Source organism: Theobroma umbraticum, unplaced genomic scaffold (assembly GCF_002168275.2).
Source record: "Theobroma umbraticum cultivar Fairchild unplaced genomic scaffold, ASM216827v3 scaffold_86.0, whole genome shotgun sequence".
Taxonomy (NCBI): domain Eukaryota; kingdom Viridiplantae; phylum Streptophyta; class Magnoliopsida; order Malvales; family Malvaceae; genus Theobroma; species Theobroma umbraticum.
The window spans coordinates 2,370,927-2,386,390 of NW_018397263.1; the positions used below are offsets into that span (position 1 = coordinate 2,370,927).

At 34.1% G+C, this 15,464-nt stretch overlaps 3 protein-coding genes across 3 annotated transcripts in view; 1 reads left to right on the forward strand and 2 right to left on the reverse strand.

Moving 5' to 3' along the window:
• Positions 1 to 5,451: 5,451 nt before the first annotated feature.
• On the forward strand, positions 5,452 to 8,575 carry LOC110420663 (Phototropic-responsive NPH3 family protein). The gene is made up of 4 exons (XM_021434039.2): positions 5,452 to 5,625; positions 6,251 to 6,320; positions 6,465 to 7,685; positions 7,899 to 8,575. The coding sequence occupies exons 1-4, from the start codon at positions 5,567 to 5,569 to the stop codon at positions 8,442 to 8,444; spliced, it is 1,896 nt and encodes a 631-aa protein (XP_021289714.1). The 5' UTR covers positions 5,452 to 5,566; the 3' UTR covers positions 8,445 to 8,575.
• Positions 8,576 to 9,242: 667 nt separating this feature from the next.
• On the reverse strand, positions 9,243 to 11,675 carry LOC110420171 (laccase-11-like). The gene is given in 8 exon segments (XM_021433381.1): positions 9,243 to 9,380; positions 9,474 to 9,676; positions 9,873 to 10,549; positions 10,551 to 10,594; positions 10,699 to 10,827; positions 10,916 to 11,160; positions 11,277 to 11,428; positions 11,538 to 11,675. Coding segments are annotated over 8 exon segments (1,689 nt in total). The 5' UTR covers positions 11,646 to 11,675; the 3' UTR covers positions 9,243 to 9,249.
• A 3,115-nt stretch (positions 11,676 to 14,790) lies between these two features.
• LOC110420173 (cytokinin riboside 5'-monophosphate phosphoribohydrolase LOG3) overlaps positions 14,791 to 15,464 on the reverse strand; it is a 4,803-nt gene continuing 4,129 nt past the window's right edge. The window contains exon 7 of the mRNA XM_021433382.2: positions 14,791 to 15,035. Within this exon, the coding sequence (XP_021289057.1) occupies positions 14,943 to 15,035 (93 nt within the window). The 3' untranslated portion in view covers positions 14,791 to 14,942. The remainder of the gene's footprint in view (positions 15,036 to 15,464) is intronic.

Consider the following 15,464-nt stretch of genomic DNA (forward strand, 5'->3'; position numbering starts at 1 on the left):
AATTTATTTCACATTAATATTTTTTCAATAAGGATGTTCCCCTATTTAATTCAAAAAAATTACAAGTCAAAAGATGTGGTGAGAGAGACGATGGTATCAACAATAGCCCTTTTTTGTTTCCAATTTTGAGTAAAATTACTGTGTTTTCCGCATTCAATAATATTTTCATTTTCAATAACCTTAATTAGTCATGCCTTTTCTTTTTTATTAAAAAATTTTGAAATTTTTATTTCTTCACTTTTCCTTTCTTCTTCACTAAGATTTGTCAAAAATCTACTTGTCAATTCAGTGTTGGTATACAGAAATCTCAATGGTGTAATTGGCTTTAAAAGCTTTGTTTTACATTTTTCCACGGGGATTTAATTAATAAAATTTTTTTTTCAGTAACCAATAGCATGTTGCCAAGTCGACGTAATTAGCCCCAACATCTCGGGTTTGGAAAAATTTTCTAACCATGGATTCATGAACAAAACAGCTCGAACGTGGCGGGAGTTGATTGGCTAACGGGTTTTTGATACTAGGGGAAGCTGGATTTCATGTGAATCTCTAACTGGCACACGCTAACTTGACAGCTACAAGACAACAAAAGAGAGCAGAATGTGGGCTTTGGATGTTGACAACGCGGTGATCTGTCCGGTTCTGACACAAGAATCTCACACGTGTCAGTTTCTAGTTACCGACGAAGAATTATTGGCTGTCTCATTATCATCGTCATGAAAAAAACAAACTATGACATGGCCCCACTTTCGACAGCCTCCCAAATCTCTGTTCTCATCTCTTGTTTTTTTTTTTTGGTTAAATTTGTATTTTCTTCCTTTGCAAGAAATTCTGATCGATGATTAACCAGGAAAAAGGGTAAGAAAAATAGAAGAAAAACCAATCAAAGACATTATTTCTTTCTTTTTTTTTTTTTTTCAATGGTCCAAAAGAATTCCTTATGATAAGCCATGTCCAAGGCTGTCTGGTTTCTGCTTTTACAAAGTAACATGACAAAAAATTTGAAAATTCTTCCTAGTGAATGGACAAAAACAAATGGTCCAATTAATTAATGACAAACTTTGTCGTGGATGATTTAACGTCCTCATATATCCATCGTAAAATCAATTGATAACATATTGAAAAGATTTCATATATGTTTAAATGATGTGAAATAAACGTTTTTTTATTAATTTTAAGCGAAATTATATATTTAACGTGATTGAAGAAGATGAAAATGGTTATATTTGAAGTTGGTTAAAAGAGAAACAAACAAAAAAAAAAAGAATGGATAAGGATAGTGTTTTCATAGATCAAAGATACCATAAAATGTCATTAAATTATTTTAAAAATTATTTTTTATTATATTTAATTAAAATTTTATATTTTAATTTTAAATTAAATAAATATTTATAATTAATAGTTAAGTAATTACGATTAATCAAAATGATATCTATCATTTTGATACTAACGTGATCTATTATTGTACTATTGTAGTGTGAGATTGCCATGTGATTATGTAATTATGTCTTATTAGCATACCACATCATCTTCCATTATACTAAGTCAACATGTCACGTAATATAAAATTAACATTAGTTATTTAATTAAATAATTAGTCAACTGTTAATCATAAATATTAATTTGATTCAAAATAAAAAAAATAAAAGTAAAATATTCTCACTCTCTTAAATTTTGATCTAAATTACATAAAAGTTAATTAATTTTTAAAATAAACACTCCGTTCTAAAAAAGTATTTTTCGCTAAACATGTAAATCTAATTGTTAGTCAATTGTTAATACTTCAGTCAATTTGATGACGTGATAATAATAAAAAATAATTTTATTATTAATTAAGTTTTAAAATTATTGTTATATATTTTTATTAATTAAAAAAAAAACTCCCCATATGGAGCATCGAAACTCCCTTATGAAGCCTTAGATCTACTGCTCCCTTGGAAGCACTGGTGTTCCCCTTCCTTGGGAACATCGATCTGGTGCTCCCGTTTCGAATTTTAATTAAAATTTAGGACATGTAGATATTTTACTCTAAAAATAATAAAAGAATAAAAATTTATTTAATTTTTTTTATAATTTATGAATTTTTTAAAAATATTATGTCATAGTTTATAAATAGTTTAATCCATTGCTTAGCTAAAAATTGATATTTCCCCTAATATTTAAGCTTTATAAAATAACTTTTTCCTATTAAAAAATAAAAAAATATTTTTTCTAATTGCATTTTATGAAGTCCTATTCTTTTCATGAGCTAAGCTTAAAACTAATTGGGCTTTGATGCACTCAACGCAAAATGGGTTAGAAGTGGGCTCGAGCCTGATCCTTTAGCTTCATGGTGAGGTAATTCTTTTTTTGGCCAAGATTAAATATATCACTTTAGTCAACAATTAAAGTCATAGTCTTTTATAGGTCAAATTATATAATTAATCTTTAAATTTTGTTAAAATGACAGATTTAATCTCTACATAATAGTTTGTAAAAATTAAACCCTTGTATTTTTTGAAATTAATAATATTAGTCAAATCATTAACAGTGTTAAAAATTTTCATTATCTATGCTGATATGGTATTTGACTATAGTGATGTAGTATTGAATTTGATAATGTGACATTTGATAATGATGTAATAATTATGTAATAAAATTTTTTGACTAACTTGTCAAGATGAATAAAAAAATTAAATAAATTTTTTATCCTTTGTTTGATTATTTTTGATTTTTTTTTGGTAAAAAGGATCCGATCAAAATTAAACTAATCAGTTTAGGTCACGCAATGCCCAAAGTATATGCTAGTAACAAAGAAATTATGCTAGTAGGAGGGGACTCAAATACATGTAACCCCAAAGATAAATCATCATTGTGAGTAGCCATATAGTTAGCATATTAGTTTGCCCCACGATGCACATGAGATAATAAACATTCCCCATTTTGTTGAAATAGCTTGTTGATGTTGCTCAGAAGATGTGCATGAGGATTAAATGCATTACTCTGTTTACATGATTTTTGAAGAGCTATCAAAGAGTCAGTCTCTACTTATACCTTTCTGAAGCATCTATCGAGTTTTAATCCTTGGTAGACAAGGGCAAGTCAATAATATAAAAGATTTAAAGTGAAATATTCAAATAAAATATTTTTTATTGAAATAAAAAAATATTAAAATTTTATTCCTCTAGCTTTTTGAGATGCAAAATTTCTATTTCAACTTTTATAATCAAGTTTTTTCAATATTTCTTTTTCAATTGATTATATAGTCAATCCATTTAATCTTTCTTGAAATATTGTTGATCTTAAATAAGATTTTATTTATTTTAATTTTGAAAAACTTCTTTCCCTTGATACAACACTTTCTGGAATTGTTAACATTATTCTAAAAGCAATACATGCATTTAAAAAAGAATTAAGTCTTTTATATGATTAAGTATGTCAATTAAACTATTATCTTTCATTTGTATAATTTTTAAAAAAATTTTAACTCTAAAAATAAATTCAAACTATCAATATGAGAATAGTTGTTATATTTTAAAGAACATTCTAGATTAAAGTAATATTCTTTCAAACTATTATCGTCTAATGATTTCAATTTTTTTCCGCTAAATAGATTATCAAAAATACTTTCATATATCTTATAGTGTTCAAATCTACTTTGAAGTGAAAAATTACTTGATCTAATATTTATAAGAAGTAATCAATTTTAAATGATTCTTCAAGAGATCTTGTTATTTTGTTATCAACATTTTCATCAAATTATATTTTTATACGAATGATATGTGTATGACGAAATTTAGGTTCTATATTAATTTTATTATTCAAATTTAGGATTCAGGAATTAGGTAGCCATAAAAATTGAGATTTATTAGGTACATAATTAGATAATGGGAGAATATATCATTTTATTAATTATCTTTGACTTTTACACCTTTTTAATAGGAAATGAGATAAATAATTGAAAATTACTGGAAATATAAAATTGAAAGGAATAGATATTTATTAAACATGAGAGAAGAAGTAAATATTCTATTAATTATCTTATTTTTTATATATTTTTAATATAATTAGTTATATTATAATTATTATAATATTATGAGACCTCTCTAAATTTAGGACCTAAAGCCTTGCTTGGGTGGTTTTACCCAACGGCTGACCCTGCTGGTAGAATGCCCACAACTCAATTGTCAATGAAAAGGAGACTTCAACTTTACATGTAAAGCCAGCAATCCAGGCTCCTTTATAATCACATACTACACCTCCACCGACTGTTCCCCAAGTTGGTCCTTCGTGTTGCCATCTACATTAAGTTTAACATATGATAACTAGGTTTTTCACAAGCAATCAACACCTCCTGCTTGACCCTTCGTTGTTCTTGGCCCATATTATCCCATGCCTTCTTAGCTTTCGTCTAGATTTGTTTCCATACATTGTTTGGTCATACAAAAAACTTATCATAAATGGTCAAGTTACGTCAAAATCATACCAAACAAATTATATGCATAAAAATAAAACTCTATGAAACACTCTCAAAGAATATATCATTCGATATGTTCCACAACATCTAGCCTTTCAAATTCAAATGTAAGAATTTGTCATTCGCAAGTTCAAGTCTAATTTGGGGCTATAAGTGCTTGATGATACACAATCCTGCAACACCTGTAGAATTGTCTCCTTGAAAATTCCACAACATGGACATAAAGTATATATGCCCATAATTTTTTTGTTCAAACTAAGAAAATGTAAAGAGAGAATTATGCACGATACGTCCAAAAAACATACGAATCTCTATTGAATTTAATTCTTTCTCTTTTCATGATCTCTCTTAATTATCCCTTAAATTGATATTGTAATCGAATTGAAAAATCAATTATCTCATTTTGAAATCATCTAAAATTATAATTAGATTGAAAAATCAAAAAAGAAAAAAAAAACATGATTCAAAAACAATTCATCAAAATTGATTTTGAAAATTATAAATTAAGTTTAAAAGCTAACATCACATCAATATAATCATTACATTCTTTTTTAATTTTACTTCGGTATTATCACTCTAACAAATTTAATATTTACAATAAAATAACACATCAAAATAGATAATGAAAAAGTTTTAATACCAATATTGATTAGACTAACATTATTAATTTTGAAAAGTATAAATATTTAAAATTTTATAAATTATTGTACTATTTTGACAAAATATATAGATTAATTGCAAAATTTAAGCGTTGAAATTTTGTGAGAGATTAATTGTTACATGAAAAATGTGGTAAAGGCAAATTGCAAACTGACAGATATGATAGGAGTGAAGAGGGTGAAACTAAAAGCATGGGAGAATGAATGAAAAATCCTAGTCAAGTGCTAACTTCTGAGGAAGCCAACTGGAGCTACTTCCTTATATTTCTTCACTTCTTTGCTTTAGACTCGCTGACTTAATATATTTTTTTTTTTTTCTCTTTCAGGAGCCACTTTGTTCACCTTGAGAAGGGTTCTTTCTTCTCTTCTTTCTAGGATATCATTCATTCATTTTTCTTGTTCATTGGTAACTTGTCCATTCCATTTTAAAGCTGCATTACAAAAAGAAAGAAAAATGGCCTTCTTGAGGCTGGGTTCTAAGTCTGAAGCATTTCACCGTGAAGGTCACTCTTGGTAAGCGTTTCTCTTTACGTTGGGAAATGGGGTTGTCCTGATTTTCTAAGCTGCAAAAGAACTGTGAGTTTTTGTGGTGAATTGTAAGAATATGTTTGAATTAATACGAAATGTTAGCTTGATTAATCAACTGGAAAGATGTCAATTTCAGAGTCTCTATCAATTATTTAAATCTGCTCTAATCTTTTTGTCTTCCTTCTCGGCTTCATTAAAACAAGAATAAAGTATATTGTAACTCTCTTTAGGTTCTGGCTTGTATCTAAACCCAAAGTTGGAGTTTTAATGATGCCTGAAGTCCTGGTGAAATGTTGGTCTTTATCATGCATACTTATGTTCTAATTTCTATAACTAGAATTTTGTTTAAGGTGTTAGACAATATGCGGAGAAGTACTTAACATAAATGACCTTCTGAGACTGAACAAATGGTGGATTATTCAAACAAGCATTCAACTAGTGGGTGATATAAAGGACTTAGCTTTCTTGTTCTTCTTTATATAGTCATTCTAAGAGAAGAATGAGACCATAAAAAGTGTAATAGGAAGAGAAGAAAAATAAAGGTTTCTTGGATATTGATTTACCTTGAATTAAAAATTCATGGATCTCAATTATGGTTCTTGCTTTTCAGGATCTGCACAACTGGACTTCCAAGTGATGTTAGCATTAACATTGGAGAAATGTCTTTCCATCTCCACAAGGTGTGTTTATTTCAGTTATATTTTTCTTTGAAATGGCTACCTTTGAGTTCTTTTATCTATGTTGTTTTCTTTACTTTTATTCATGGATCATTCAATGTGGCTAATATAATTTCTATGCTGGGCTCATTTTGGTATCTATTGCAGTTTCCGTTGCTTTCAAGAAGTGGGCTACTATCAAAGCTTATTGAAGACTCTTCCAGTGGGGATGGATCAAGTTTTAGTTTGAGGCTTAATGATATACCTGGTGGAGCCAAAGCCTTTGAACTTATATCCAAATTTTGCTATGGTGTAAAAATAGAACTCACCGCACTAAATGTAGTCAGCATTAGATGTGCTGCAGAGTATTTGCAAATGACTGATGATTATGGAGATGGAAATCTTATAATGCAAACAGAGTCTTTTCTTAATGAAGTACTTGGAAATTGGGCAGATTCAATTAGAGCTCTTGAAACATGTGAAGAAGTTCTTCCGTATGCTGAAGAGCTTCACATTGTCTCAAGGTGCATCGATTCCTTGGCAATGAAGGCTTGTGCAGACCCAAGCTTATTCAACTGGCCTTTACCAGGACGGGTTACCAAGCAAAGTCCAGAAAATACAGGCTTATGGAATGGGATATCAACTGCAACCAAGACACAACCTACAGGTGAGGATTGGTGGTACGAAGATGTGTCATTCCTTAGTTTACCACTATATAAAAGACTGATTTTAGCTATTGAATCAAGAGGCATGAGGCCTGAGAGCATTGCTGCATCTGTGGTACACTATGCTAGGAGGTATCTCCCCTTGATGAATAGGCAATCAAGCTTCAATGATGCAAACCATGTTAACCCTGGGACAACTATTTCCAACCCTTCTGAAGCAGATCAAAGGGCTCTCCTGGAAGAGATTGTAGGGTTACTTCCTACTAAGAAGGGAGTCACATCCTCCAAGTTTCTGATTAGACTGCTTCGTACAGCTATGGTATTGCATGCAAGTCCATCATGCAAAGAAAATTTGGAGAAGAGGGTGGGGGCCCAGTTGGATCAAGCTTTACTTGTGGACTTGCTCATACCAAATATGGGTTACTCAGAGACACTTTATGATATAGACTGTGTTCAGAGGATTCTTGATCATTTCATGCTAGTAGAGCAGGCTGCAGCTATAGCAACTCCTCCTTGCATAGTTGAAGAGGCGCAGTTAATGAATGGATCTGATTCATTGACACCAATGACAATGGTGGCCACTCTGATGGATGGATTTTTGGCAGAAGTGGCACCAGATGTTAATTTCAAGCTTCCCAAGTTTGAGGCTCTTGCTGCTACCATCCCTGATTATGCAAGACCACTTGATGATGGCCTCTATCATGCAATTGATGTGTACTTGAAGGTAGTCCCCGTGACTTATTGCTGTTTTGTTTATTCTGCTTTGAAATCAATTTCACTATGTGATGGAATTCTGATTGAAATTCTTAATAGATTTGAACTCAAATTCATTTTATGTGTCATCAGGTCCTAAGAATAAATTCTAAATTACTTATCCACCAAAATAAAAGCAAACAAAGCACTAATCCTGAATCTTCAATATACTTCACATTTGCAGGCACATCCTTGGATTACGGATCTTGAGAGAGAGCAACTCTGCAGACTCATGAACTGTCAAAAGCTCTCATTGGAAGCCAGCACACATGCAGCCCAGAATGAGAGGCTGCCTCTTCGAGTAATCGTCCAAGTCCTCTTCTTTGAACAACTACGACTACGTACATCAATTTCTGGCTGGTTCTTTGTCTCTGACAATCTCGAAAACTCACAAAATCCTGGTGGAAAGATTGGACTCCTAAAAAATGATGGCTCTCATCCTATAAACTCTGCACAAGATTGTGCTACAGGTGGTCAGGATGATGTGAAGCATCGAGTTTCTGAGCTTGAAAAGGAGTGTTTGAGTATGAAAGAGGAGCTGCAGAAACTGGTGAAGACAAAAAGAAGTTGGAGGAATTTCACCAGAAGGTTAGGTTTCAATAAGAAGTCACATTCTTGCTGTCCAAAAGGATCAAAGCCTACCAATCTAAGAGCACCCCAATCGTCCATGAACAGACAACATAACTATGAAAATATTGAGGTGGTTCCTGGAAGTTTGAAGGTCAATTAACAGGAAACTAATTTTTCTCTGCCTTTTTAGCATGTTACCTTTTGATGTTGCATGCAACAAGAATTTGATTCTATTGTCTGTGGATTAAATAACAGGTTCTTTTAGGTATTATTTAACAAATTAGATTGTAATTCGATTTATTTATTAAACTTGAAGTCATAGGCTTTTTTATGACTGCTAAAACTCAGTTTTATTTTATGAATATTCATAATATGTCTTCTAAGTTAGAAACCTCCAAATGTTGAAGCATTGTGAAGGTGAGTAGACTGCAAGCCTGCAATACTGTTGGAATGGTCTGGTCCTTTTGGACCATTTTTTAACTTCTTCCCTTTTCTTTGCATCATTTTTCCATACTTCAGTTCGAGACATAAATGTTTACTGTTCTGTGCTGGCTTCTGTTTGTCGCAGCCTAAACGGTTATGGTGCATTTCATATTATTTCATAAATTGACAGGCTTCTGTATTTAACATGGTGGAAGCACGACCTCGTCAAGGTTTCTATTTGTGTTGATTTTTCTATCACAATAACCGAACGTGCATTTCTGTCAAGAAAAATGACAAGACTATTTGAAGTATAAACCTTCATTGATGAAACTTGGTATCACATAAATGGGGTCTCATGCATCCTCAAAACAATCTCAAATAAAGCATTTTGATCTTGGGACATTTCCATCCCTAAAAGAATGGCCTGGAACTGCTGCAGAGGAGCTTGTTACAAGAAAACAAAGATGAAATAAATACGTAAAATCTTGGAGCAAAGAATTGTTGCTCCATCAAGAAAGAATTAACAAATAGTTTCCCATCGTCTAGCAAGGTGGGAGGTCCTTCGGTGGTGGCATGATAGACTCTTCTGGTGACTTCCCGTTCTCAACGACAAAGGCCATCTTTAAACCCCACATAGTATGCAGCTCCAGGTGACACTGCATAAACCAAACGCCTGCATGTGCAGTCACAAGAGCCAGAGTAAGTTCAAATAGGAATCATGTCAGAGTCAATTTGTTTACAGGATCTTTAATGTTAAAGAAATTACCTGGATTATCAGCTCTGAATCTAATAGCTGTCCATCCTCCAGTTGGTACTCCAACTGTATTTCTCTCCGGAGGATCCACAAGGTTGAACTTAGCAGGGTCTTTAGAGGGATTAAAGTTTCCAACACCACTTTCAACAACAAAAAAATTGAAGCCGTTAAGGTGAAATCGGTGTGACTCTACTGTGAGGAGATTTATCCAGAATTCTGCTTGTTTTTGAGATTATGCGTGTTGAGATACTGCCAAGTGCTCCTTGAGCAGCTGTTTTTTTTGTAATTGTTCAAAACAGGTTCTTCTCATGATAGTTTCCATGCCAATAGGAGTCTCTAAATCTCAACGTTGAAAATTCTCCACGACATTCCAACTTATCATTAATAAAAACTATCTTTCAAAAAAAAAAAAATACCAGCTCAATGGCAGAATTGAAAGCCACCTTACTGAGCCTTGTTCCTAATGAAGTGGCCAGGTTCCCGGTAAGTGGTGCACCAGTGTAGTTAAACTGGACCGGAGGACGGTCTGGGAAGTCAGTTCTGAACACTCCTTTGATATTGAAGTAATAAGCCTGCAGTAGTCCAATCTTTGGCATCACAAAAGTTATGTTGTTCAACGAAGCTGTGAGTTGTGTACCATTTTGACAAGTGGAACATGGGTTTGCACCCAAACCAATTGTGTAAAAGAGATGGCGGTCCACTTTAAGCGGGACTTTTGCTGGAAATTGTGGGGTATTTAGGCTCTTAAGTTTATTGTTATAGTTCAAGCCGACCTTGGTGTTGTTTGGTGCAGGCAATTTAGGTATGGAGGGGAGAACTGTGTTTGGGATGCCTTTGTATCGTAGAATAGCTGTAACAGTTTTGTTATCCACAGGAACTGGTGCATCCATGAAAGGCCTGGCGGCCATGAGGTATCGGCTTGGAGGTTGGTCAGCTTTAATTAGAACATTAGTTGTCTGACCTGGCGCAATTAGGATAACCCTGGTTGCGAAGGGCTTGGTGTAGACTGCATCAATTTCTACCACCGTGATGTTGTGACCAGCAATTGCAAAAAACAGTTCATCATTGAGTGCGGCATTGATAATCCTTTAACAGGTAAGTTTTGCCTGCCTCAACCTCCATGGCAAAGGTATCTAAAAGAAACACAAAGTCACATTGCTTGACATTTATATTTCTGGAAGATTAACCTTTAAGTTAGAATATTTTTTCTAGTCTAAAACATGAAGCTAAAACTTACGTTTCTTAGAACATGGGAATAGTGGCCCTGGTTTCACACTGATGGTATGAGCATCAGAGGTTTGTGGTGGCAGCCCCAACTTATTGGCTTGGTTTACAAGTGTTTCAACGTCTGAATTCCACCATTCTCCTGCAGATAAAACTTAGTCTGTTAGATATTCCAGATCTCAATTTCAAAGAACTTTCACTTATTGGTGACTATAACCTCAATCAGGAACCTAGGATTATTTTCGTTTCTCGATGAGGTTGAGGGAATGGATACGGGGTTCCTTCTTTTGGCATAATGACAATGGCACCATAGACTGTAGCTCTTAACCACAAAATATGCGCATGCCACCATAGTGTTCGTCGTTGTCCTGTGACATTAAAATCATAGGTGTAGCTATGTCCGGTCTTGATAGGGTATTGTGTTATATATGCCGGTCCATCAGCCCAACCATTGCGAAATTGCTTCAAGGCATGCCTGCATACATACAAAAACAATAGAAGTTGATTTAAACATTATTGTTTGTGAATGCACAATCTTAAATTTTATGCGCATTCTAATGGCTATATTACAAACTTATGTAGATGACATACCAATGAATGGACATGTTATATCGTGCATGGTTGGTAACATTGACAAGAACTCGATCTCCTTCCCTTACAAAAATGGTTGGTCCTGGAAACCTTCCATTCACTGTGACAATCGGTTTTGCATGGCACAGCCTGCTCACATTCTTGACTTTTATCTGAATCCATAAGAAAAAGGAACTAGAAGAGTTATATAAAGACCTTAACCTTCATTTGAAAAGAAAGTTATAGTCAAAGAAAACATATAGAAGAACAGCGAACACCCACATCAAACTGATACTTCTTCACAGCAGCTTCAGCTGGAGAAGTCAGAAACCAAGCAAAGCAGAAGATGAGAAACAACGATCCCAAGTAGCTATCAAGGTGCATTGCCATTTTCCTTCTTTCTGCTGAAGAAATGACACTTTTTTCAGGCCTCACTGATGATTGTTGTGTTGGAATGGCAAGAAGAACATTGATACTTATACTAGTAGAAATGGAAGGTAGGTTAATGGAGAGGGTTGTTAGTTCCGAGTTGGCAAAACTGTAGTTCATTAGGTAAAGTAAATGCAAGGGCTGCACAAACCTTGCAAGCAACTTCATAAGAAGTTGAGATATCCATGTTCTGTTTGTTAACTATATGTGGAAAAATAAATAAAAAAAAATGGAGTACCCTCAAAGTTGATAACAAAATGCCCATCTTCAACACTCTACATATCAGAATTCCAACAGCTAGATGTAACAAGCAGTAACCAAAAATTTGGCTGCTGGTTTTGCCTAAAGGAGGTTAAGTATGGTGGAAAATTTTGGGCGGTAGAAAGCGACCGATTATATAATCCAATTGCTCTAAATTTGTAACCTACTTTACTTGCTAACCTCACATACGGATTATATAGAGGCAGAGCGTGAAAAAAGAGTCATTCCTTTGGGCTACAGCTAGTAAATGGTTGAGGTAAAGAGTTGGGTTTTGTGTCCACTGACTTTGGGCTTAAATGACATTCATGACCTCATTCTTCAACAGGAATCAAAGCTAAACAAAATGGTTCCAATACTCTTAAAACAGGCTTGGGTTTGGGTTCAAAGGCTCATGTCAAAGGCCTGAACCCAGTCCAAGCCTATGTATGAAAGGTCAAAACTATGTATGAAAGGTCAAAACTATGCATGCAGAAGCCATGGTTGAAAGTTGAAACTCAAAATCTTTCTTGACTCTTGTGGGTGGTGAAAAGAAATGATTGACTGGTAGGGAAACCATGGGCCAGTAACAGCCTGGTTCCATTGTCTTAGTCTATAATTCACAAGAGGGCTGGCCAACCGTAAGACCCAGGCTCCACCTCTATTAGTCATGTTCTAGCCATCGATACAAAAAATTTTAGAGGCCTGGCCCAGCTCACAAGATCAATAGTTCATGGTACTATACGATTATTTAAATCAGGGGTGTTTTTTTTTTCTTTTCTAAGTGGATTTATCAGGATGTTTCATGCTTATTTAGTAATTATGTTTAATTACGATCTAATGGACATGTGACTGTCAGTTATTTGTAGGATAATTTTTCATAATCCTAATAAGCAATTAAAATGAAAAAATGAACTAGGATTGGATATTTTCATTTAATTCATAATCAAATTTACATAGAGAAAAATTTCACGCACATAAAGTTAAATCCACACATATATTAAATATTATTTTATTTACAAAAAAAGATATAGTGATAAGAATCTCACCCTACAAAATTTATGTAACTCAATTTATAGTAGTATAGTATGAGACATTATGAGAATTGAGAGAGCAATTTAGAACAAAAGATGTCATACTACACCCATTACTATTAGGATTGAGAAGAATTTTATGGGGTTTTTGTGAAGGAAAAAAAGAAGAAGAAGGAATGATTGATAGCCTATCATTTCAGTGACAGACCTTGCCAGGGAAGTTTTCCCAAGCTGAAGAAACAGACCAGGAAGGAAGATGGAAAGAACATGTTGGGAACTACTCTATGGGGAGTTGTTTCTCTTTGAAATTTGTTTCACAATTTCACATGCAATGTTTCCAGCAGGGCTATCCCAATCACAATCTTAAGCTTAACTTTCTTCGTGCATGTCTTTCTATGTTGGATGGCCTATTTGTCCCTTTTATTCTTTTCCTAAATGAAAATTAGACAATGATAGAGTTAAACATAGGGAGTAGACTTTGTAAAAGGGATTTTCACATGCTAAGCTTGAATTGGATGAGTCTACTTATAGGCTAGAAAGTAGTACAACTGATCTTTCTTGCAGTGAGAGAGCTTATATCCATGAATTTTTCTTGCATAGAAACGGATTAGAGTGTTGATAAAACGTTTTGGAAACAACATGTTGTAGATTTGATTCTTAATAATACATACATGGAAATCTAAGACGACAAGTTTTAGGTTGGATTATCCCTAACATAGGGCAAAAAGGACTGATAACAACGTTTTGAATGGAAAATTGAACATTCCAAGTAGACAGCCTTTTTTGACATCCCACACTTTGGTTATTGAATTCACATAGAAGCCAATGCAACCTCAGAAGCCTTGGGAAGTGACTCTCCAACCACCATATGCTCTCTAGGTGAATCTTCAAACTAATGGCACAAAGCAATGCCATCAGTCACAATCCAGAAGCTTTTGTGAGATGAACACTGGGACCTAACTTAGGTTAATCATAATGTCCTAAAATGTCCATGGCACATGGTCCTTCCCCTTCCCTTGTGTTCCGGTAGCATCTGTCCCACGTTACACATGTCATATTACTCACTCGCGGGACGGGTGGTGGGATTCATTTCTCCTCACCAGTGAAAGCAAAGGGCCCCTCTCTCTTCTCTTCCATTAAACCACCTGGCTCCTTCCGTTATTGGTCGTCGGTTGGGTTAGTCCTGTCGGGTGTCCCCAGCTCAAAACCTTTGCAGCAAAACCAAAAGCTAGAACACAGACTGAGGACATGTTTTCTTGCATGATATGGCCCCTTCGCTTCTCACTTAATCGATAACACAAAGCCTTTGGGGTTGGATCATCATTGGTTTTGTTCATTTAACAGCATATGCAAAGCCTTTTGACTGTTGGGTGCTTGGTTTCAGTTCATGTCACTCAAATAGGAAACAATGCAAAACAAGTTGGGTTAATTTTACTCTAAAAAGAACTGAAAAAGGCATCAATGAAATTGCCGGGATCGATCTTGCACTAAGAGCTTGACTATTATGAATATCAAATAATAAATCAAAGCTGACTTAGAGAAAAGCTTCAGGTATCAAGATGCTAAAAAGTTGACAGAAGTCCTCATAGTTTCATCTGAAGATTTTGCCCTCCTCCTTGATACTCTTAACAACAACCCATGATATAGTTTATATTATATGCCAAAAAAGTAAAGTCTCACACTTTTCTCGTTGACAATCTCCAAAACTGATGGAAGAAGAAATTGATACAAATGATTGATCAGGTAAACAAAAGCCAGTGGAGATACAAATTAGTTAACATTTTAAAGGGCACTGTTCATAAGCATTTAGTACTTACAATTTAAAAGAGAATCAATTTTTCCACTAAAAGAGAAGGTTGAAGTTCATGTATTGATGTCAATAGCAGTAATTTACAAAAAGAATTCCCCCATTAAAGGAAATTTTTGAGTCTTTTTCAATTAGAGCCTTCCAAATTCCATCTACCTTCTCCTTCATGCACTCCACGCATTACCTAGATATATCATATGTTTTAGAGTAGCCAAGCTGCTCCATCTCCCAACTCAACTTTGAAGCGACTCTTTCATGGCAGGGGACATATTCCTGTAATGGTAAGTTGACATGAAAAACATGACATCATTTTCAGGAACAGTTTTATTCGGATAAAGATATGAGGCATGGGTACACTTTCACATGACACAAACAAATCAATTTGAATTAAATATAAATATCAGTGTACTTTATTTGCATCACTAAAGTAAACTAAGTTTCAAATTTAGGTACCATCAAATATTTATCCTTGGTTTAATACTTGGCAAGAAGCCCAAAGAAAAAGACTTCAGGTGTAATTTGAGGCTATGAGATTTCCAGATGCCCGTTATGTCCATGCAGATGAGATGGTAGCAATTAGTGGGTCATGTTCTTCAGTAAATCATAGGCTTTTCTAAGGGGGGACCAGAGCTAGAAACAGAACATATGTATGGAACATGTATGACTCCTTAAGTAAGAAACTGTTTGAAAGATATATATATA

Bases quoted from the DNA above. Each gene is read 5' to 3' on its own strand.
- LOC110420663 (XM_021434039.2), top strand. From the start codon at position 5,567: ATGGCCTTCTTGAGGCTGGGTTCTAAGTCTGAAGCATTTCACCGTGAA. The intron at 6,321-6,464 runs GTGTGTTTATTT...TATCTATTGCAG, and splicing joins TGTCTTTCCATCTCCACAAG to TTTCCGTTGCTTTCAAGAAG. The intron at 7,686-7,898 runs GTAGTCCCCGTG...TCACATTTGCAG, and splicing joins CAATTGATGTGTACTTGAAG to GCACATCCTTGGATTACGGA.